This window comes from Xiphophorus couchianus, chromosome 4 (assembly GCF_001444195.1).
Source record: "Xiphophorus couchianus chromosome 4, X_couchianus-1.0, whole genome shotgun sequence".
NCBI classification, from domain to species: Eukaryota; Metazoa; Chordata; class Actinopteri; order Cyprinodontiformes; family Poeciliidae; genus Xiphophorus; species Xiphophorus couchianus.
This window is the reverse complement of record NC_040231.1, coordinates 31,729,402-31,755,221: the sequence shown is the minus strand read 5'-3', so window position 1 is coordinate 31,755,221 and position 25,820 is coordinate 31,729,402. Positions and strand designations below refer to the sequence as shown.

The 25,820-nt window shown below is 37.6% G+C and overlaps 1 protein-coding gene across 1 annotated transcript in view; it reads right to left on the bottom strand.

Moving 5' to 3' along the window:
• LOC114143237 (neural-cadherin) overlaps nucleotides 1–25,820 on the bottom strand; it is a 316,981-nt gene that overhangs the window by 167,984 nt on the left and 123,177 nt on the right. Inside the window, exons 6-7 of the mRNA XM_028015094.1 lie at nucleotides 23,506–23,755; nucleotides 12,430–12,572 (exon numbers count right to left, since the gene is read on the bottom strand). Coding sequence (XP_027870895.1) covers nucleotides 12,430–12,572; nucleotides 23,506–23,755 — 393 coding nt within the window. The remainder of the gene's footprint in view (nucleotides 1–12,429; nucleotides 12,573–23,505; nucleotides 23,756–25,820) is intronic.

The window sequence follows — 25,820 nt, the reverse complement described above, 5'->3', positions numbered from 1 at the left end:
TCGTGGTTTGTGCCAGCGGGCAACATTCAGTTGTTGATCATGTGACTCATGTGATGCGGAATCCTAGCGCCAAAACTTTTTATTGAAAAACGAGCTTTTTTGAAATTGGTGTGTTTCCATTAAGCAAATTTATTTGCTATTATTATTGTTTTGTTTTTTATTTTTGTACACCATCTACATTGATAGTTTAAGTGGTGTAGTACGACATATTGCACAATTATGTGGCCAATAGAAATGCAGCTGGTGACTTTTTATTTATAATCTGTTCTTGAATATCTGTTAATTAGTGAAGCTATATTACTTTGCGATATATTTGAGCTTACTTCATGTTGTCATACAGATTCTGTTTTATTGCTTCCATCACTCAGTTTTGTCATGAAACTGGCAAAAACTGAACCAAAGATGTGGTTATGCAGTGTGAATTTATTAAGACAGATTCATTTTGTTTGATGATAAAATCAGATTTTTGTTTATGGAAAATCTACAGAAGCAACCTTTTTTTCACGGTTCTTCGCTCTCGCTCTGTATTAAGAGTAAAAGTGAACTGTTAGTCAGTGCTGGTAAAATAAAAGCACAACAATGCAGAGACATCAGCAGCTTCACTGTGTTCAGAGTGGACACACTCTAACTGCAGAGCCAGACGTTTCAAAGCTACCTGTACTGATTATCCACAACTCAGAACAGCCCAGTGACAGCAGGAAGATGACAGACGATCCTCTGGGTAAAGTGGGTTGTAGAGAGAGAGTTCTCCGTGGACTGCAGTTGTTTTTCTGACACTTCCCACAGATGCTCTGAGGAATTGATGCACGGGGAGCTTGGGATGCTTTGCAAACACCTTGAGTGGTTTTCTTATGGAAGGCTATGAAAGGCTGCCCATGTAATGCTTGTTGTTAAGCATTACATGGTATTAGTCAGTCCGTGTGTTGTCAAATTGAACATCTCTGCTATGCAAACTTTTAATTATAGCAACATTTGCAAACGGGGGTCACTGAGAGTCAAAGCTCAAATGGAGGATTCTGTCAACAAAAATACTGTCATTGATGCACTACATAAAACTGGTGTTTGTAGAGAAGTGACAAGAAGAAAACCATTACTGAAAGACTGCTACAAAAAGCCAAACACACAGTCTGCTACAAGCAGCAAACACGTGGGAGAAGGTGAGCAGGTCGAATGGGAACAAAATGGACATTTTTGGCCTAAATCTGAAATCTGTTTGTGTTTGGGAAAATTAAAACTTCCCAGTATCCCCCGTTAAGTGCGGTAGTGGCAACATGATGCTGTGTTGAGGCTTATGGAGAGTAAATGCGAAAGAATCCAGGAAGAGAAAAAAGAGTAGATGCAGGGAACTGTAAGAATCCAAATAAAAGAAAGTTTCCATCTATATGAATGTACTGATTATTTTGACTAAAAACAGAAGAAAGAAAAAGTTTCTGTGAGAATAAAATTGCTATTTTGATAGTTTTGTCATAACAAAAAATGCACAGAAAGTTATAGGCTAGATAATAGAGGACGCAATCCTTTTAATATTTCACAGCTACGACTAACCCAACCCTGGTTGTTATTGCTACTCTGCGATAAAATAAATGCTTCCTTTGGCAAATATCAAATGTAGCATAGGATACACAACCACAACAATTATTACAGCTTTACTATCAAGCCAGGCAACAAGACTAGTTGAAGGTTTACAAATGTTGCAACATATTCACAAAGATGTAGATTCAAGTTAAAACTTAAGGCAGTGAAATCAACCATGAATGTTTGGTTGAGTCTTTTATAGATTCATACAAAAATAACATTTTTGAGCTGCTGGTTCTCAGTGTTTTCATTGTGTATCGACGGCCCCAAAGGAGAATACTTGAAATATTCTTAAAGTGCTATTTTTTTCCTTTCGTTTATAAGAAAATTGTTCATCCACAAAGTCCCTGAAATCCCCAACAAAAACACTGAACTATCCATGCTGCGCCATTAACAATACATTAAAATTCAATAAAGCAACAACTTGAACATTGCTGAAGTAGCACTGGGATCAAGATTTTCCACAAACAAGTGAGATCCAACAGAGACCTGAGACATGCAACTCAACATGCATGTTTTTGAACAACCGTAGAGAGAACCGAGTTCACACAGAACGGGCTCAATGGGGATTTAGTTTGAGTTTTCTCTTTAAAGAAAGGTAACAGCACTCAGCCCTTTCCCTGCATATAATAAATAACATCAAATGTATCACCTACAAATTAGGGTCAGGACTTTAACATGATAATTTATATGAATTAATTACAAAGATTTTAACGCAACTAAGAGCATGCTGATTTTACATACAAAAGTCTTCAGATGGAATCTTCAAATTTCCGTGTTTCTGGTACGTCCGTAAATCTGATACACAATGACAACCACAAGCAATGGACAAAAGAGCTGCCACTGAGAAATCACTGATCTGAGATGCTGGAAAAGACTATTGTTGTGTTCATGCTGTGCCTATCAGCGAAGCTACTCAAGGCTGATTTAGCATCTCAATGCTAAACATGTAGCAGCACCACAGACGTCCCCGATGCTAACGTCAGTACCACTATTATTATTTTTCTATTTTTGTTTTTTGTACAAATCTCCATTGATAGTTTAAGTGGTAAATGGAAATGGTAAATGGTAAACTTATGTAGCACGTTTCCAGTCATATTGACCACTCAAAGCGCTTTACACTAGAGTCACATTCACCCAATCGCACTCACAAACACACACACATTTATACACCAATACGCAGATGATACGCAGATCGGTAGGCAATTTGGGGTTAAGTGCCTTGCCAGGAGGAAGCTGGAATTGAACCTACAACCTTCCGATCGCAAGACGACTACTCTACCAAAGAGTCACAGTCGCCCCCGTGTAAGACATTAGTGCACTGACAGTGGTCTGTTCTCTCCTTTTCAACGTGGTCCTGTTGTGAACAGCATTTAAAGGCAGGTGTGATTATAGGTCTTAAATCTAAAGCCAACCAGTTTGTGATCTCATGTTTTGCAGTGAAAGCACAATTCCTGCTGACTATGACGCCAACGTTACAGATATTTTATACAACATCATCTGCTCTGTCCGGTCTTAAAAGCATCACAATCACGTTCGGCCAGTCAGTGCTTACTTTGATGGCATCCAAAGTGCCATCAAAGTCTGTGAGTTTAAATATCTCTGCAGACAAAAAGAATCACAGCTTCAACAGCAAAGATTCATGACTGAACTGGCTCTCAGGCTTCATTCCGATAGTGGATCTGCAAGAAAGTATGAGATGTGCACACTGTAACAACACAAAATCCTACCAAGCACTTGTCCAGTTTCTAGTGCAAATATCACTGTAAACCTGAAATAAGACAAAACCAACATATAAGCAATATTTCAGCAAGATGTAGGTGTTTGTTTTCAGTAAATAATTCCTGAATATAAAAAAAAATCTAATTCCACTGGCAGACCTTTCCATTTTAACAAGGGAAACATGTCTTGTTATAAAGAAAATTGTCAGGATTTGCGGTGGAGAGGTGGTGAGGCAGACGCAGAGGACCCAGGTTGATGTGAAGGAGATAATTTAATGAAGAATTGATGTCAGAAATACAAAGTCCACAAATCCAGGCAGCACAGAATGAGCAGAAAGCTAAAGCTCAAAACTGGTAGCAACTGGCAACCAAAAGACATCTGACAACAGTCCAGACAAGACAGCTTGACAGCAAGACAGATGAGACAAGGACCCAACCAGGAACAAGGAACACAGGTGGAATTAAATACACAGAGGGTAATCAGGGAATGAGACACAGCTGGGAACAATCAAGGGGAAGACAGGACAACAGGGAGACTCAATAGACACAGAAACCTAAAATAAACACACAGCAAAACTCAAATCCTCACAAAAATAATCTGCCAGTGAATCTAGAATTTTTTATCAATATTAGGGAACTATTGACTTAAAACAAGCTTCTATTTCTCGAAGCTTACTAACAATATTTGATAAGATTTTGGTTTTTTGCAGTGCACCTGCCACACTTTAAAACTGCCTCTCCTTCTATTCAGATCTGAGACCTGGAACATTCTCAAACAGGACTGAAACTTTCAGGTTTAACAAACTCTATGTCTCCCTCCCATCTTTGAAATCTCTCAACATGACCTAATTATCCAAGAACAAACGCCAGCAGCAGCTACCTGAAGAACCGGTGCAGAAACCTCTCATCTCTCAACAGGATAGTTTGGACACTGAACCCAAAAACAGTGATTTTAAGGAAAAAACAAAAAACATTCCAACAAAACACGTTCAACTACTCTACTCCGGCCGTGCGGTGGAGTGCACTCAGACCTAATGAACTGAGACAGATGACCAGAAAGAAAAAAATAAAATGCGACCAGTTCAATAAAGGCAGAGGCAGAGAGCAGCTACAGCCTGCCTGCTACGCTACATATATAGAAAGAGCTAGAGGCGCCCCGGAGTCTGATCCCAGCTTTACTCTGCCTAGCATCGGCATAAACATCTAATAGGGCCTAAAAGGCTCAGTTGAGAGCAACACATGCTGGGTAAGTGGCTGAAAATGGGACATGGAAAAGGTTTCAGGACATTCCAAGAACAAAGCATTCAGCATGTGTCTGTTTGAATCTAGGAGACGTGTCCCTATAGTGTGGGTTAAGGCCTGGAGAGCGTGGAGAAGTCGATGGTCTTCTCTGAGTTTAAAGCAGCGTTGCATAAATACATAGGAGTGTTTTCCATCTTTAATGGCGTGTGTGTGTGTGTGTGTGTGTTTGGTGGGTATCATCTTTCATGTCAGTGCATGTTTCTTTTCAGCTCGTTAAGAAGGGTCTGTGCTGAGATGCATGTGGACGATCAAAAACTAGACCATTTCTGTAGGCAATCAAGTTGGATTTCATGTACATAAATATGTGATTATTACTGTGAATTTGACTCTGTGTGTGTGTGAGTCTGGATCAGGGCCAAAAGGGGCTAACAAGGCCAGCGCATATCGTCACTTAATGGAAAGGCAGAGGATGTTTCCTGGGGGTTCAGCAGGCAGCTGTCACTTCTCATGAAAATAGCCAGGAGGGACCAAACAGACGGAGGGGAAAGTTGGAAGATAAACTTAGAATGAAATCAGGATCAGCACAAAACAAATACAAGACAAACAGCAAAGTGCGAGAAAGACATTGAAATACTGTACAGCAGGAACATATTCTTGTTTTGTCTCAGTAAACAGATATTTTTGGGGCCTTATTGATAAGAAATTCATATGCATAATATGTTTTGCATATTATGCTGCAAAACAGAATCTTACCAAGTATTGTTTGTCTAGTTCAGGAGTCTGCAGTGGCTCTTTCCTTCCATGATGGCTCCTAATCCCTTAAAAACAATAAAAACCAACTAATGTTTTTAAATGTGGATCTAATAAAAAAATGCAGATTTTCTAAATTTATTCCTCTTTGTCTTGGAATAAATGCATTGAATATCCTCAATAAGATGATTTGTAGGTTTAGTTTTTGTCTTTATTTTCCCCACAAATATCAACATCCAACCAAAGAAAATATATTGATCCTTTTATCATTATTCTTTTTTTATTATTATTTTTTTTTACAAAGTTTCATGTTGTTCTTTATGCCAAAACCTAAAAATAGAAGTAAAAAAGTGACAGTTTAAAAATGACAACAACAGACTTAGCAGAGACATTTATCTCTTATTTCCAAAAGGTCCCGTAACATTTGTGGCTCTAAATGAGTTTTATTTCAACAGACTGTGGATTAAAAAATACTAGAACTAGCTTTTTCTGTGTCAAACGTCCTGTGCGGGCTACCTAGTTGTCACATGTGAGATGACGATGTTTGAGTCAAAAGCTGGAGATCCTCATAGAATACACAATTCATGAAAAAGTAAGAAAACAACGGGATATAATGGAGTAAATAACAGACTGGCATGAAGAAACACGGAAAGAGATCGTGAACATCAATGAAACCAAAGCGCCAGTGAAATGACAGGAGAACCAGAGGAGCTGGTCAGAGTGAAGTCGGAGCAGCTGAGGAGAGGAGAATAAGGTGATGGATAACAGCTGTGCTGAGAAGCAGAGCAAGGAAAACTACAGGAATGGAACCTAAAGGGAAAAAATCCTCAAACTATCATAGACAATGAAGAGACATACTAGCATACAGAAACAATACCAACTGTATTAGTGATAATAAATGCATAAATAACTCAAAGGAGAACCATTTGACCCAGTGATAAGAAAATGATCTAAACAGAAACCCAGATGATGCCCAAAGTTCAAACACCCACTTATCATGGCAGGTTTATGGTGAAATGTTGTTCTTCCTACTTCTAGTTAACTGGCTCTCTCTTCATGTGCTCAGTATATATTTTCTATCGTTCAGTTTATTATGCAGAAGCAAATATTCGGACAGAGGAAGCAACATAACCCCACAGCAACAACAACAACAACAAAAAATGGAGCAAATTGACAAAGAACAAAAGAAAACAAATCAAACAATGAAAGAAATAAAAAACCTTGTAATGAGTGGGAGTATTTTTTAAAGCAGGCTAACACTACAGTGTGTTTGCCAGAGGGAAGCAAGCAAAAAGACTGAGGTAAAAAATAGTTTGTTACATGAAGATACAGGTCAGAACATCATGGCAGACATGAAGGGGCGAGAAGCTTAGAACAGAAGTCTAAATAACAAAAATAAAAGACAAGATGATCAGTACGAGTTGAACACACCAAGAAATAAGATTAAACTAAATCTGTCCATGTCAGACAAATAGCCTTTCTCAAAATAGCTGAATTGATGGCTGAAAAAAAAAATGATGAAGCTCATAACAGATGCATGTTTGTTAAAAGCAGCATTTCTCTTTAGGAGTCCAGTAAATACATCCTCTGATTCAGAAGAGCGTTTTGTATTTATGGGTTTTAATAGGAAGAGCCGGAGCGTCATATCGACTGGCCCGCTCACATCCTAATGGCCGCCTTAAATCTCGCGGACACACACTGTATTCTGGGGTGAGTTACAGACAAATTAACATGGCGAGCAGAGCCAGCGAGGCCGCTTCTGCCAGAAGGGAGGAAAACAATCACTTGAATGATTGTCGGACATTTAGGACGAGTACGGACAGGGGGCGGGGTGACGGGGGGAGGTAGCAACAGGAGGGAAGCAGAGGCTGGAAGAGATTTTCATCAGCAGCACAGAGAGAATGAGATGAGCTGGAGAGGGAGAGAGGAACACAATGTGCTCGGCTTCCATTATAAGAATCGTAAAATACTTTTAATGACCAAATATTGGGCTCTTTGAAACAAGATATTGGATCATATTACAAGCCTTGTTGTGTCACACTTTGCTTCTCCCATTTTACTGCAGGCAGGCTGAATAATGCCTCTGGGTGTGTGTGTGCGTCTGTGTGTGTGTGTGTGTGTCTGTTTATGCATTTCTGGGGTTGTCGGTTGATTCACTGTAAACCCATTACTACTAGAGGTTACCTGAAACTAGATTTTAAAAAATATACACAGCTTAAGGTGTTTAATATGTAAATGTTTTATTTCACATTTAAAACATGTTTAAAATGCTAATTATTATGGCAACATAGAACTATAAGGTCGTCTTTATGTCTGTGACAAAGAAAAGCCAAAATTATATTATATTAAAAGTATTTAACCCATCAACTTAAAAAAAAAACCCACACACTATGTAATGTTGAGATTTTATGTGAATGACCAATAGGACGTAGTCTAAGTGTTTTGTTTTTTATTATTTAACAGATAGAAATATGAAAAATGGGACATGCCTATCTATTCAACCCCCTCTATTCTAGTGCTCCTAAATAAAATCCTGTGCAAACCATCTTTTTAAAATTACATTACAGATCACAGATCTCTCTGAGGTGTCCCAGCTGAGGACAGCATCGGTCAGAGAAGCAGTCAAGGTGGTCACCATAACTTTGGGGGAGCTGCTGGAGAGCCACAGCTCAGATGGAAGAGACACTCTGTAAAATCTGACTCCAAGAATTTCAGTGTTAAAGGAGACCTATGATGCAAAATTCATACTTTTTATGTTTTTGATCTTCCATTTGAGTTTCTACTGCTTCTTTTTAAAAAAAGCCAAGCACTTAAAAAACACTAGCCGGTTTTTTGGCAATTGGTTAATTTTTTGGTGTCTGGAAAATGAGTCGTTTGAAAACTCTCCTGAATGTAATGTCACAAATCACCAGGCAATGCCTATGGTTGCTTACCTAGCAATCCCAGCAGAGCCCAGCCTGTTACCTAGCAACCCCAGCAAAGCCCAGCCATTTACCTAGCAACCCCAGCAAAGCCCTGCCTGTTAACTAGCAATCCCAGCAAAGCCCCGCCTAAATATTGCTAGGTAACCTCCACTGGGGTTACCTAGCAATCCCAGTGGAGCCCTGTATTTTTAAGACTTGTTGACAGAGAGCGTCCTTCCTCCATTTTCTCTTTGTCATTTCTGATCCTGCTGTGTTTGCGATGCAGTGTCAGGTTCGGATAACTGCAATCTGATACAAAAGGAGAGAAAATGTCTCACAGCAGCTGAACTTGAAGGGAGTGTTTGACACACAATTAGAGCTGATCGATATGAGAATCTAAAGGAGGATAAAATGCTAAACTTGATGCTACATCAGCTCCTGAGAGGGACTACATCTGTTCCAACTGCGGTTTGTTCCCCAGAACATCAACCTATAGATACTAAAGTCTAAAGGAGAAAATAAGAATATATTTTTGGTCTATGCAAAAAAAAAATAAAAAAAAAAATATATATATATATATATACAGTACAGACTAAAAGTTTGGACACACTTTCTCATTGAATTCAATGAGAAAGTATATATATATATATATATATATACAGTATATATGTAAATGAAAACATTCTGAAAATGTAACGTTTTAATATTTTAAAGTAAAAATAGTCCTATAGTTTGATATTTGGAAGCTGACCTATAGGATTAGAAAAGACTGAATAAAATGTAAATAAAATGAATATTTTGTTGCTTATGTATCTGAGATTTTAATTAAATTAATATTGGTCTGAAACGATAACACAATTAAAACCAAACTTCTTCATGCCTGTGATAAAATTAGGTTGAAGGGAATCTTATCCCTTATTGCTTCTGGCTGGAAGCAATAGAAACATTTCCAGAAGAAGCTAAAGATAAAGCTATCAGTAGGAAGATTTTTCAACCTCAAAGATTTGGAGCTTATCACCAAAGATAAAACACCAAAAATAAAAGTGAAATAAAACATGTCCAGGCGACCCGTCCAGGTTTGGCTCTGTGGAATATTTGGGTTGGGGCTTTTTTGGAGGTTTCTTTTTTCTTGATCTTGTCTTCTTTGATCTTTATTTTAATCCGGCAAAATAAACAAAGCTAAATATCACCAAGCCCTATTTCTACATACTGAAAAATGACTTACCACTTAATAATGTGTGGGTCACAAATATTGTTCTGTTTACTGGACTGCTTTTATTTTGTCCCCAACCTTTACAGTTTCCTTCATTATCATCTGTGTGGGATATCCAGTCAACGTAAAGATGTGTCACACTTTGGCTTTGGGTAAGGAGACATTGAAGTATTTCTGCAGAATAATTGTTTACATTAGGTATGTTTCAGTCCAATTCTCAAGCAAATTTTGAGCATACTTTGAAGATGTTGCAAAAAAGAAAGAAAAGAGGAAAATGCAAATTCCATCTGCTGGTTTGGAGCAAATCAACCAGGCTATGCAAACAGTAATTCGTCAGATGTTGACGCTACGCACGGCTGTAATAAACATGAAGTAGATGTTGCAAATTAGCATAGACGTCACATCTCAGGAAAGTTCTTCCCTCCTTAAAGTTTCGACTTTCAGAGTTTTGTGCCTCTGATAAGCCACAGACCCACCAGTGGATGGGAGAGTCAAAACCTTTTGGTAAATGTGTCTGCTTCTCTCTTTTAGTGCTTTAGTTCACCTCAAGCAAGCGCAGAAACGTTTTTTTTGCAAAATCGAGGAAGTTATTTCTAATTTTGCCGTTTATATCATCCTTTTCTAATGCGATACTTCAAAACGTGCAGAAAAAAAAAGTTGATGAGAAACAAACATATTATAACCATCCCGATTGAAAATTCACACAATCTGCCTTTAAGAACTTAATTTAGTTGAAGGTAACTTAAAATGAAAAGTTTTTTGTATACTCCCAATGCCATTTAGAAATTGGGTCTTGGTGGTAAAACTCAACAGGAAACAATCAAGATCAATGGCAAACAAAGTCTGCAGTCATGTGATAGCAAATGAAATTGAGTGCTTTCAAGTTTCTCTCTCATAGAAAAAATAAACCACACAGCTGCTATCGGCTGGAAGTGAATGTCATTGCTGGTGAACAAAGGGAATTATTCCTTGAAGTCTTAAGTAATTGAATCTCCAAAAGGTCCTCGTTTTACCCTATAATGTGATATAAAGACTCAGAGTGGGTGTGCAGTCGACAAAAACGATGAACATGTATGAAACAGCATCCAGAAGAGATGACAGACAGCAGCGCCATTAACCCAGCTTCCTATTTCATGTGGTTCCTGCTTCAGAGGAAGTGAAGATGTGAGAGCATAAACCCCGGGAGGGTGTTCTGTTACCAAGTCGGAACACGCCTAACACTTTGGCTGATATACTAATATCATCATGACTTGACCTGTCAGGACTCGTATGCTTCGCAAAGACATGAGTCAGTGTCGTTTACAGAGAAGTGTCTATGGCAACAACTGCCTCCAGTTTTTCATTATGTAGATTCTACAAGGTGTTGGACGTATGCCGTAGGTCAGTAACACACAGGCGCACCGACATGCCTTTGGTCCACGTCGGTCCACATCCATGATGCAAATCTCATGTTCCACCACATCCCTGAGCTGCTCTATTGGACGGAGATCTGGTGACTGTGGAGGCCATTTGAGCACACTGGACTAATTACCATGTGTCAAGAAATCACTTTGAGAATTTTGAGTGTTGAGACATGACATGTCGTTCTGCTGTTACAAGATGGGTACAGTGCAGTCACGAAGGGCAGCACATGCTCAGCAACAGTACTGAGGAAGGCTGTGATACTTAATGTCAGTTGTTGCTCAAAGTGTGACAAGAAAATAATCTCCACACCCATACACTGGATTCGACACAGGGCTTTTATTTTGCTTGCACCGAATTCTGTTCTCACAGCTGAACTTGAGTTTACCCGACCAGGCAACAGCATTTTAACCCAACTGTCCAATTATTGCAAAACTGTGTTAAATATAACATAGTTATGTTGTTGTGCTTTCAGAGTTGGTATCCTGCATATTTTGAATGTCACAACTGGTTAGCTGAACTACTGTTAGCTCTGTATAATCTCAAACCAGTCTGGCCATTCTCCTTTCAACTTCAATACGCTGACCAGGCCATCTGGGATTATAACAGCTAAACTTCTATCCATGTGAATTTGGGCCAAAATTTTAAAACGTTGCAAGAAAAAGAAAAAAAACAAGAAAATGCTAATTAAAGCTTCCATCTACTGGTTTGGGGCAACTCAACCAGGCTACACAAAGCATGATTTCATCAGGCTACATATAGCTGTAATAAATAAAATGTTCAGGTTGCAAACCATCATGGACCACACATCTCAGAAAATTGGAAAGTCCTCTCCTTTGAGCTGGAGATTTAAACTTTTAAATTTTTCAGCGTTTCGTTCCTCTGGTAAGACACAGACCCACCAGTTGATGGGACAATTCCACCACTCCCATCCCAGCCTAGAATGCCTCTCCCTGGCCGCTCCAAGCCGAAGGTCCTGTCCTCTGTGCTGGATGTTTGGAGACGATTGGGCTACTTCAGCACTTATCTGGCAAATGTGTTTCCATCTCCCCTTTAGCGCATTAACTCTTTTTAGAAATAGCCAAAAACCACCTCAAGCGAACACAAACTTTTTTGCCAAAATTGAGGAAGTTAGTTTGAATGTTGCAGTTTCCCTCAACCTTTTCAAATTCAATACTTCAAAATGTGCATGATAAAATGTAAATGGAAACACATATAGTGTCATGTTGGAATCACTTCAATTTTCTTGCACGCCCTGGTACACTGAATTGCTACCATGTGACTGCGACTGATTCGCTGATATGCATTCATTGTCTATTACTTAATATATTAAGCACAAAGCTGGAAAGCTTCCCCTTCCTTAAATGTTGGCATAAGTCATTTTTGGCCAGAAGTTGTTGTTTTTTTCTCTTTCTTTTTGGGCAAAATCACTTTTAGCAGAAAGTTACTTTGGTCATTATTACAGGAAGGTGACAACATGCTAGCGCAGTGGGACTTCAAACATCTGAAATCAATATTTGACAAACAGAGTATGAACAATACTACGGTGTAAGAGTGATGAAGATGTGAGGTCAGAAACACTGTGACCTTGTCAACTGAATGAAGCATAATAGAGAAGTCTTACCTTTTTGGCTGTCAATGACAAAATTGCCCTCATCGTTTCCTGTGGTGATTTTGTACGTGATCCCATCCCCATCAGGGTCCTTTGCCAGCACCGTGGCAACAAGTGTGTTGGGCCCCGCATCTTCTGACACAAACGTCCGGTATCTGATGAGACACATGCAAACAGCGCTGTCAGTACTTTGCCTATGCTCCGTGTGGGACACATCTGGAAACTGCTGTAAAGACAGGAGTTTGTTTTCAAATTGAAAATATCAACATCCCTGCTGATTGACGTTAAGTCAATAATCCAATTTTTATCAATCCATACCTGAGTCTAGCACAGGTTTCTTTATCAGAGGATGAACAACCAGCTCTGAATTGGGAATTCAGAGATTAACAGATAATCCATAGGAGAATCCAGGTCCAACGTGTGTTCACATTCTCCACAGTCCATCAATGACTAACTGAACAAAGTCATAAAAAAATCTCTACATAATTAGGAAAATCATTGATAGATATGAGTTTTAAAACCCTCCACCATTAAAATCTGTTCATACTTTAATCAGACAAAAATTCCAAAAAGTCAGTGAAGAATATTTTATTAAACCTTGGAGGTGAATAAACTACTGTACAAAGCAGTAGGAGATAACAGCCCATCTTAAAATGTTGGATTATGGTCATTGGGGGAATTTTATCTGCAGACAACAGCTAAACCACCAACATGGCCAGAAGACACGGAGAACCAAATATGTGCAATTGTTGGTTTTTTCAGAAAACACACTTTACTCACTGGTGGAAATCCAAATCTCAGTTAATATATACTGGAGATTTATAATCACATTTCTACAGAGTGGTTTAGATGTAAATTATGGGAAATTACTGTAAACTTATAACCATCACAAAAAATAAATAAAAATAAAACTCGAAAGATTTAAATGAAGAGACATGGAGTGGATAAAACGTCCGGTGACATGTGGATCCTTTTCAGTTACAAGAAGACCAGAATTGCAAATCCTTAAAAAATCATGTACAAATGGTGTAAGAAAAGTTATTGGAAAAAAAAATAACATGAGTTTATTCAATAATAAGTCAGGAATATATTACATAAAGCTCCATCAGCGTTCCATGTACCAAAACAGCTTGAAGTAGTAGATAATGTGTATTTCATGAGCATTAAAGTCTCGTGTATTTTCTATTTTATCAGCCATACATACTGTTGCTAAGCTTAGTTCCTTCAAAAATTCCTCCTCTGTTTAATCTCCTTATCTTGAAGTAGAACACTTTGAACCTCAGCTTTTAACTTTCTGACCTTGCGCACAGATCAGAGGGATTTTATATGCTTGGTAGCCAAGCTTTTCTTGAAAGACTGACCTCTTTGCTTTGTTGACATGAGGTGGAGGCTTTCTGGAAAAAGCTTATCCTCACATATTTCCTCATAACAGCATATTTGACTTGTAAGGTCAACATTCAATAAATACAATCCTCTCTTTTACCAATGTACAGAAAGACCAGACACTTAAACTACTGTAGGTACCTGCTGAAAACCACAGTACTTAGAAAGTTATAAAAACTATTTAACTCCTTAGTTTTTTTTCCTTCTTTTTTGCCACAGGTCAAATAAGCCCAACATAAGATTTACTTGTTATAGTGGTATTAGCTTTCCAAACCAGTATGGCTCTACGGTGGCAAGAGTTCGCCCTGCAATCGGTGGATCGCCGGTTTGATTCCTGCTCTGTTGTTGTGTCTTTGGGCAAACTAAGGCTGATGGTGCAACACAGCAGCTTTGCTAGATGGAAAAGTGTCTTTGAGTGTCCTAATAAAGGCCTATGTAAGTCAAGTACCACCACTTGAGTCATAAAATGACCTCCTGATTTTAAGATGTTAATATGGATTCTTACAAACCAGACGCAACTATAGAGAACTGTACAAAAATAACTGGAAAACAGCCAATTTCTTTATTCTACAGAATAAAGAAATTCTTCTAAAGTAAGCTTAAAGATTTCAAAAAATATAATTAATTCAGCAAAAATGACATTTGTCAAATAGGGTCAGGTTTGTTCAGGGTTTTTTTTTCCTGCATAAAACAAAATTGGGACCGGCCTCTTAATAACTTTGGTCAAAATTGGATGAAAAATATTTCAAAATGTAAAGGAAAAAAATGCTAGGTTCAATAGCTTTCACAAAAGTACTGCTTCAAATATAGATTTTGTGAAGTGATTTTTTTTTCAAACTTTTAATGTTTTTAGCTAAAGAAAATTAACTCATTCCTTTTAATGAAAATGTTTGATATATGCATTTTCTTTAATTAGGATTTTCTTTAACAAATTGTGAAAATATACATGTAATGAAGTTTTTGTCACTTATTAACTTTTGTTTCGTTGGACTTACAGCAAAAGCGGCTCCTTGAATGCATCATTACATCCCTAATATTTTCTGGGATTCAACCATTACTTTCACTGAGACTCTTTCAAAAATATATTGTTGACAAATACAGAACATACAGAGAATAAGAATGGACTGATAGGCATGTTTTCCATCAAATGATTACAGCTTTTTCTAAGAATTGCTGCTAACTTGGAACAAACAATCTAACCCAACTCAGTATTAGTATGTATGGAAGCATTTAGTGCACAGTCTGATATCCTATTCTAACATGCAAAATTTCCCTGTCAAAGCTGCCATACACTGATTCCATACAAACAGTGAACTGAAAACTATCAAATACCAACTTTTCAATTGACAGCAAATAATAAATTCAATATCTATGAATTTAATTAGGCCGTTATCTGTTAAATCTCCTTGGGACATTGACCAGCAAACTAATTACAACTTGAAATATTTTTGTGCTGCCTTTTTCCTCAGTTTGTTTTCATCGTTTCATTCAGACAAGAATGAGACGCTTCTTGTCTCAAGACGCTTCCTGGAAGGTAATGCCTTGGGTCAGCCGTGGAAATTGGTCTCAGGATTTAATTAGAAAGTTCATTTTGTTTCTGCAGATAAGGCAAACAGAGGCTTGAAACAGGAGCAAGACGTTGACAGTATAGTGAAATTTGCATTCATTGAAATGTTTCATTCCCTTATAAATATTATAGAGGTGATATTCATCTGTCTATATTCAAACAAAATTGTTAGCGCCACTCAACCAGTGTGATAACTAGCAATACGTATTTTCTTAAGTACATAAATAAATTTATGTAAAATAAAACCCTAGGTAAACATAATTTAAATAACCTCTTGATTGAAAACCTAAATCCTTAGCTTGTCTTCTTTTTTATTTTTTTTCTTTACATATTTGTTAAAACTGTTACCATGTTGTGACAGTATAGTACAAGACAGATTATCTATAAAAAAAAAAAGAAACAAAACAAAAACACAGGCTCTTCTGCTTCCTTCTGCAAACTACAGAAATACCCCGCAGCCAGGAGGAGGGTCTTATCGCTGTCAATCAGGCTCAAGTATGGCCATTAGCACACTTGTGCATACACAAGTTTAATTGACAGCGCTTTTATTTAGACTTAACATCGGCATCAGAATGTAGAAGAAAAAATAAGAAAATCAGAGAAGTGGATGTAATGGTGATTTAGTATAGAAGCTACAAGCAGCTAATCAGAAGAAATATGGTAGGCATATATGTAAAAGAAAAAAAAAACTTTAAGTATGTGATGTTCTCTTGCAACAATCACTAGAGCCACATTAGCTGGTCTGGGATTAGCTTTCCTTAGGGCTTAAACCATGAAGCAAAGCATACAAAACATGAAACTACAACCAAACCTCTTTGTGAGTTCAATCAAACTGTTCAGAGAAACATCAGAGATATTCTCAAACATTCAGGGCCTGGATGGTCAGTGATTGTACATCATAAGCTTTAGATCACATATGAGAAAAGATGAAGAGAAGCATCAGAAAAATGATCTTTTTTAAATGTATTATATTCCTTTGAACACAATATATAGATCTGTGATAAAAGAGGGAAACCGCCTACCACTCTGGATCAGTAACAGTGTACACTCACATGAAAAAAATAATAAAAAATGCATTTAGCTTGTTTTTTTTTCTACACTGCTCACTAAACCCGGCCCACTGTGGAAAAAAAAAATCCATCCCCCTGTAAAGTCTGAATTTAGCTGGAATTAACTCCATTTTCTTTCTTAAACATCAGCTGGTACATTCAGGCTTTATCACTGCCTGACATGTAGAATAAAACAAATCCCAGTAATATAACCGAAGAAGAAGAAAGGAAAAGAAGTGACTTCTTTTCACTTCTGGAAAAGATTACAAAGTCTTTACTAGAAATATGAACATCAGCAATAATAACAATAATAATAGTTTAATTTATTAACCATAAATGAAAAATGGCATGGAACGTTGATGAAATTTCACAGGGGTACTGGGCTCACAAACATTACTGCAATGGCTCAGAGATTACTCACCGAGGTCGCAACACAACCCAGAACATCATCATATGCCTGTGCTGGTCTCACTTGTCTCAGTTAGGGTCAGAGTTCATGACTGAACACCAAGAAAGCAACTGGAAAAAATGGCATCCAATACCAAGGTACATTTGGAACATTTCAGGACAAGATCATTATAGATGAATAAAAACTGGTGGTGTTAGTTAATGTGATGATTCTATGCTAGTGTCTAGAGAAGACGTTACCTAGACGACAGGTTTGTGATTTATTGAACATGAATTCAGCTTTCAACTGGAAAACTTGATGGAGAATGTCCAGCTACGAGTTCAAGGCGGTAAGCACGACAACACTTGTTTTGTAGCAGGTCAATAATAGAAAGTCTTCTTGGTTGACCTCTAAAAAAACCAACAACAGCAACAAAATAAAAACTGAAAGAATAGTTTTGTACACACCTGAAAAACTGAGAAGCATAATTTGTGCTGGATGGTAGGCCAGGTGAACTAATGTAGGTTTGATGGATATCAGACGGAGAGAGCTCTAAAATGAGACTGTTACAAGCAGATATGTGACACTGACATGATGTTAAGTAGGATTTGGAAAGACTTTACTTGGTGTGAAAAGTTATAGTTTCAGTGTCCAGTTTTTCACAACTCCATGATCACAGAAATACACGCAAAATCAACAAGTCCCTGCATTTTTTTTCATGCAAACGCGTAATTATGTATCTATTACAAATTTTCTGCAAAAAATGGTCAAAAACATTGGGTCTAAGTGACTGCAGTATTACTTCTATCACGCTGGTGCCTCAGCTTTACTTGTTGTGAACATATAGTCTGTGATTGACATGGTCAGTAACAACCATCGAGCTAAATACCTTTTTGTGTCCCTTTTGTCTGCTTTTCTCTGTCATGCTGTCTTTGATAAGTACATCTCAGAAAGGGTTTAATGAGAAAAGAAATATAGAAAAAAAATCCTTGGGAAATGTCTGATGTAGCACCAAAAAAAATTGCAAAACAAAAAAAACAAATCTAAAAAGAAAATCACAAAAACAATTTTGAAATCCAGGAGGGACAGTATTATGGAGTTACTTCTCTTTTCCAGCCATTGAAGCTCACCATGTTGCTAATTCTATGTGTAAAGCCACTGAAACTGAAATAAATTGATAACCGACATTAACCAGTAATTAGACTGGTGGGATTGGTTTGTATGGACTTTAAAAAAACAAGTTTTTAATTTTCTATGCTACATACGATTTCTTGGAGTGTCGTTTCATTAATGCTGCATGCTCTGTACCTCGGAAGGGACACATTTAATTAAAAACACAAAATCTGACTTTCTAAAGCTGGTAAAAACAGTTATGGATCAACATCAATAAGTGTAGCATTGTTAGCTTTTCACACCCAGAAGGCTGCAAACAATTACGTACATAAATTCTAATATGAGCCTGTGAGCAGTAATAAAATGCTGCTGTTCTAGTATTACTGCACAAACAGGTTTTCCAGCTCAACTGTGCTCCGTGCAGCAGTGGCATTGGAACCCGCAAAACTCTCATCAGTATTCTTCATGTTTCTTACACTGTTGCGCAGAAGGACGTGAGAACGCTTCTTGTTGATTTCTTGAGTGCTTCTTTTTGATTGGTTGCTCATACCCGTCCTGCTGTATGAGATCCACAGAGGTGATTGGCAAGCAAAACCACATGCTTTTTATCATAGGATGAAAAACCCAAGTGGTGAGTCGCCTTAAGCATTGATACCATGTGAAAAAAAATGTATGTTGCAAAAACTGCTGCAACAGCAGATAAAATATTTCCTAGCTGGAATAGAAAAAAAAAAGATGCCACCTTGAGCAAGGTCGTGTCAAAATATGAAGAAAAGCGGCAACGAACAACTTTTGTCTGATTCTTGTGTTTACCAAAGGTTTAAAGTGTAGGTTTAAAAAAGAAACAGCTGGGATGATACTCTCTTGCTGTTGCCTCAGGAAGAACTCAGTTTCCTGACAGAAAAGGTTTGGATTGTAAACTTTATTTTCTCTCTGTGATGCATCTTCAACACGATGCATGTCTTTTGAGTGGAATATGCAAAATCTGTACATCAACACAACTGCAACTGAAGCATCGCAGAAATGATCCTAAATGAACATTATTTCATCTCACACTATCCTATGCAGACACTATCAAACCTCGGCATGCGGGGTGCTTGAAACTGAAACACATGATGTCACTTCAGTCATTTGTAATTAATTCAAATAATATTTATCGGACCCTCTGGAAGCCATCATAGAGTATTCATCCACAATCAGTCACATGAAATTATAAGATAAAAAATGCTAAAGCCAAACTTCCGCAGATGAAGTACATTTTATATACAATAAAGAGTAACATTACCAACAAGTGAAAGTTGCCGCCTCGAAATACTATGTGTTCTAAAATATTATTTTATATTTTTACCTGAGTTTTTCTTCTAATACAGCTGCAACCTGGAGTTCTCAGGGATTCGCATTAGTTCTGGCATTTTCTGTAGAACTCTAACTTTCTGTAGAAGTTCTGTAGTACTTTGGAAGATACTCCAAAGGTTCAGGCACAGTCAGGGAAAAGAGAATGTAACACTGGCTAACAACAGATGGTCTAATTAGAGCTAAGTGCTAAAAGAAACGGAAAGTCAGGAAAACTGCAAAACAGCCGAAACACAGTTCATTTTACAACCTGCCTTTGATTCATAATAACTGCAACACTGATTTGATGGATATTTGATGGTGAATATTCTTCATGATTTTGATGAGGGCTTTTGACAAAATCTAATTGTTTGTTTCATAATTTCTTGCCGTATGATGTTTTTATGATGTGAAGCATTTTGAACTGCTTTGTTGCTCAAATATGCAATACAAATAAACTTGACTCATGACAATCCAGCCCTACACATATTCAGTTGGTCAATCAATACAGTCGATACCCAATATTTCAGTGCAGACACCACATGGGCATGCATGCTGTGCATGGACGAATATTGAGTCCAAGAAAAAGTGGTCCAAATAAAACCTGGGATGACACGAGGATTGTTGCAGATGTTGCCTGTCTTCTTTAGATCTGTCATGGAGAGAGCAATTTTCTCTGTAAGCCGTGTGCTGTGAAATCAGGATCTAAGCCACAACCTCAGAAAACTGAAGAAAATGAAAGAAAAGACTGCTTTTGTACTCAGGATGACAAGTCTGGCCTGAGCACATGGACATCTCTCTATAGCGAAGCGATTTCTCCAGGGAGTGTCAAAGCAAACTCTTCCTTTCAGCAGAAAGAGCCACAGTCAGATTTTCTTAAGTATCTGTTATGATCTCAGATAGAAGGTATTTGTAAAGATGTTCAGTAGGTTATACAAGTAATTAAAATGATATTTTGATGGCATAAACAAATGGAAAAGGGACTAAAGTTTACAAAGCTGTAAAACATCGTCTCTCCTTTCTGCTCAATTCCAAATCCAAAGCTCTTTAAGTTCTGTCCCTTCATGCGCCATATGGTTAAATTCGACATTTACAGAATAGCAATCTGACTGAATGCTGGAAAAGACTAATGTTGTGTTCAAGTTGTGCTAAAGGAACTTAGTCTATCGGCAAAACTATTCTAGTCAAGGCCTGAAATAGAATCTCAATGCTAAACATGCAGCAGCAGCAACGCTAACATCAGCATCAACCATTTATGCTTCAAATAGAAACATGAATATATGGATTTACCCTTACAAACTGTGAACATTTCTTTATAACACAATTATCTTCACTGCCGTATATTTAAGAGGCAACAGTAAATATTACAGAGAGAAAAGGGGGACACTATGTAATTTACAATAACTAGATTTGTAATTATTGAATTATCTTTTTTAGATAATCAACAGTGAAGTGGCAGAAAAATTGCAATGTTGTGACATTCTTTGTGACAATATCAACCCCTGACTAAAATACAATAATCAGCAACAAAGATCTGAGTTGTAAAGAATTAAAACAGCAAGAGAAATAAAACGCTGCAGAAAGACTTGATTGCTTAGACAAGCTTCCCTCTTGACCTGGCAAAACAACACACACACACACACACACACACACCCACACGCATGGGTACTCATTACTGAACGCTTCCAACTCCACAGATCGATAACAACTGGCCACATTTTCTGCCTGGATAATGACATATTTAATGAGCCTTCTATCTTTTGCTCTAATTTCCTGTCTTTTCATCATAGCCATTGTCCCGAGCCTGAGGAAGAGTTCATCAAAGGCATCACGGCATCATGGATGCATTTAAATGAGCGTACGGAAGAAAGCACGTGTGAGACTCCCTGAATAAGTTAAAATTGGGGTGTGTGTGTGTGTGTGTGTATTGTCAAATAGGATTTCTGGGTCAGTTGTGCCAGAAGACTGAGGGTCAGGAAGGGAAAAACTGATTATTCTGTTGTCACTGTCATTAAATCAATACCTTCCTGCTTGAACACACTCAAACGTATGCACAAACACACACATCTCCTCACAGTCATATCAGATGCATTGCATATAAATTCACTTTACAAACGACATCACTTTTCCATATCCAGACCGTATTTCCCTTGGACTTCCTCAATTACAGAAAGCACTTCCATGCACATAAAGTTTGGGCTCAGGACCTCCTGAGGGTGCTAGTGGCCATGGTTGATTGACCCTGCCTCACCAATCTGCCCAGCTCTCTGCCAGAAAATCAACCAATTAAAAGATGCAGGCACCACAGCAGCAAGAGGGGCCGGGGAGGGACGGGGGTCTTGGTGAGGGAGGGGGCGTTAACAGAAGCTGCTACGCTGAAATTGGAAGCAGCTGCAAAGTTCCAACCTGAATATGCAGGACTGCCAGGCTCTGGTTCTGCTGGGGATGTTCCGGGTTCATAAACTTAATATTGAAGCACTTTTCAAACATTTTAAAGGAAAATTTTCAAACTTTTCCAGCATCACATTTTGGAGATAAAAACAATACAAATGAACAAAAACAAATACAGTTTCAATTCACTGTTACATATTACCATCATTAACAATCCATTGAGGTACTTTTCTATATTGTACAGTAGTGATAAGGTAGATTAAAGTAGTAAAATTACAAATTATACACCTGACTGGTCTAAAAACCAAAATACTAATTTAACAAAATAATCCCCAATTTCAAAAAATGTTCATCGCACAAAATATGAGACAGACTTTATTTCTATTAAACAGATCAAAAAGTCATTGAACCATTAAATTCATTCAATTTGAACTATACAAACAAGTTGCATTAAGGTAAATGGCATTCCTGCTCAAATTAAATGCTTTAACACAACATAAAAATAAAATTACAGTTAAAAGTCAAATGTTCTAAAAGATGCCATTTAGCAAATAAAAATAATGTTGGTATTTCTAACAGACATAAAACAAGGCAGGTTCATTCAAACTGAACTGCCGACAGTGAGAAGTAAATGTGTCTGTGTCTTATTAGACATATAAAATATCTGGTTTCAACTGAAAATCACATTTTCAAAATTTCAGTTTTTAATCAAACAGATTGCACCTTATTATAAAACGGTGCTGTCTGAATATCAAGCACTTTCGATCGATGACTTTATATAGAATTCAATCACCTTCCATACCTTGAAAACACCCAAATGAAATTCAAGAATTTCCAAGGATTTCAAGAGTCCATACTTTTCCCATATATAAAACCAAACGTTTTAGTTGTTTTAAGGTATGACGAATCATACTCATTAAATTCTTATGACACCATCTACCATGTTGAATATTGTGTTACTTTTAAAAGATTTATTTGATATATGGATTTAAAACAAAACATTTAGCAGCTCATTATGAGAGTTGCTATTTCTGATGCAAACTCTGCAATGCATTTAGTGTTGTTAAAACTATTTTCTCCTTTACAGATTTCTTCTGCTGTTAAATATTTCTGATCATCAATCAAAAGTTAAAACTGGATAAAGATCAGCTGATAAAATGTCTTCAATTTATGAATTCATTCATTACGGGGAACTGTAATTGATTGTAATTGAAACTGAGTTATGATTTAACTCCATTTTTTTAGAAAACATAGCTGAATTTCACAGTTCTAAAATACACACAGGAGCAAAGAATTTACAAAATATGTGCTATGGTATGACAAATCTAAAACTGATATGCTTGTCCATAATCACTATCCTTACATTTGTAGAAAAATCAAGAAAAGCTTGTGGAAGCATCAGAACTCCACTAAAAGTATAAAGTCTTTGGCGTTAGCATCACATTCTGCTACTCTTCCTGAAATATGGTGTAGTAAAGAAGTAACATTTTATGGAAATATTGAAACAATGTCTCAAGACATAGGCAAAGAAGTTACAGCTTGGGTGCAAGTAAATCTTTTCAGTGGAAAAGGACATAAAGCATAGCACTAAAGTAGCTTAAGGACAACAAAGTCAATGTTTCTGAATAGCCTTCGCAAAGTCCTGATCTCATTCGCTTAAAAACATTGAGGGTAGAACATAGAAGGTTGCAAGGCAGCAGAGCCAACCTGACTCAGTTTTGCCATGAAGAAATAAGTTTAGTCACGTTATTTTCATATCTAATGACCTGCATGTAAAATTCAGAATTTGAATCATCCATATTGCCACTGCTAACTGTAAGTCTCATCACCACCAACTCAAAGAGTTTATCTCAGCTCTTACTCACATATGTTGGGAAAACTCGGGTGCCTCGTCGTTCACGTTGGCCATCCTAATTCGTACCGTTGTCGTTCCCGTCCGAGGGACGTCTCCCTTGTCGATTGCCATGACGACAAACTCGTACAGGTGATTGGCTCTCTCGTAGTCCAGAGGTCCCGCTGGGAAGATGGTCCCGTGAGGAGAAATGATAAAATCTGGACTCAGGGTGTAATAGGTCAAGTCGGCATTCGGTCCGGAGTCGCAGTCGTTGGCAGACACTAAGAGATGGGGAACAGGAAGAAAGAGTTAGAGAATGAAAAAAACATCACAGTTAGAGCTCAACTAAATTGTTTCAACATTACAAACATCAAGTTCCATCCCAAATTCACAGGATAGAGGTGATCAAAGAAAAAGTAAAAGACGTTGAAGAGTAAGCGGAACTGAATGACAGGGGCTGCGGTAGAAAGAACCCTGGAAATCAAATAATTGAGCTGATTTCCTGTTTTTGGTCTTTTTTATAGTTATTTTGTTTTTCGACATGCTGATGCTGAAAGAAAGAAAAAGTGAAGGAAATCTACAGTGTATTATGTAAGCATGCTAATGATAGAAAAGAAGTTATGTTTCTACTTTCTACAATAGTACAAAGTGTTATTTGCACAGCAAGCACAGAAAACACTGTCATTTTGCAACATTTCTGCCCGTGCGGCTCACATTGGGAATCCATGGAGCCCGGACCCGCCTGTCCGCAAATTGATTGCCTTGCTAAAACAGAAAATTCCACCAGGGATTTGAATAAGCATATTTTTACACTAACAAGAACATTTCCCCATCAAAAGCTCAATTCTCCAATTCACCTTACATTGCATTTAGCTCATGTGCCCGTACAAACAATGCACACACACCCCCGCACATGCACACACACATATGAATAATACATGTGCGAGCGCTCACACGTAACGAAGAAACAGCAGCTAACAAAGTGGAATTCTTTATTGCCATGAAGCCTTAGGGGATTTTAAACAGCATCAAGTGAATACTTTGAGGGTAGTTAATTGAACAAAAGCAGGCAAAACAGATTTTTACAGTTTATAAACAGAAGGTTTTTGAGGTTGCCGTTTATTCACCTCATTTGTTATAATCCATTATTTCATCTTATTTTGTGCAGATTGCATCAATTGATATTTTTTTCTTTTCATTTTACAGGAATGTGAACAATAATTAAAACTTTTGCAGAGTGTGGCCTTCGCTTTTAATTTCTCCATCCGCCAATCAACTGTAATAAAGTCACTTAAAAGAGAGGTATGGGAGTGTGTGTAACCTTAGGTCTGATACAGAACAAGAACAATTTTCTTAAAACATAAGAAAAAGAACTGCTGTTTTGGGGTTAGGGGTTAGGTCTAGGACTGAGGCTTAGGTTTAGGTATGTACTGGTAATGGTTAGGTTTAGGGGTTAGGCTATAGAAATAAATGAAAAATGAATGGAAGTCAATGAAAGAGAGAGAGAACGAGGAGAACTGACAGAGGAGTGACAGTAGCTAAGATAAAACTAAAAATTGCTAAACATTTTTGATGAGTTCCTGCTGTAACTGATGTTTCTTCCAGAACATCAGTTACTGATCAGTAACTGCCCTAGTAAGGGTCGCTAGGGTCACTAGCGACCCTCACTCGCTAGTGAGTGACCCTCACTAGCGAGGGTCACTCAGTGATTTTAGGGCCCTTGAAGTGCCCTCTGTGGGACGGGCCGACACTCGCTCCCTAATATTGTGATATTTACATATCTCCATTAATATCTCCATTTACAAGACTTGTTTTCTTTATCCTGGCCATCCTGATGAAAGAGAGAACCTCTATGCCGATATTAAGGGGAGTTTGTCACAAAACAACTGTTACTGAAAGAGAGAGCTGTGGTTGAAGATCTGTGACAATCCAGGGTCGAGAACAGTCCACCTTGTTCTTTCAGGGTCGACTGAAAGAACAAATACCTACACTGTAAAAAAAAAAAGATAAATCTCAAATTTACAATAAAATACCGGCAGCTGTGGTTGTCTGAATTTGATCATATTTATACAGTAAAATTCTGATAACAATAGCTGCTGGTACTATACTGTAAATTAGAGATTTTTTTTTACAGTGTACACTTCTCTGCCTTAGTGACGGTGTCATTCTGGAGCATGCTGCCAGTGTGTGATCCCTGGACAGGAGAGACTAAAGCCAATTTTTTGCCCTGAGAAATAAACAGACTCTCATAAACTGATAGTTTAAGGTGCGTTTTAGTATTTACACACTAAAAATTAGGCGATTGATGTATGATGATTTTTTTCCCCGTCAGTGCTCTTTTAAAAA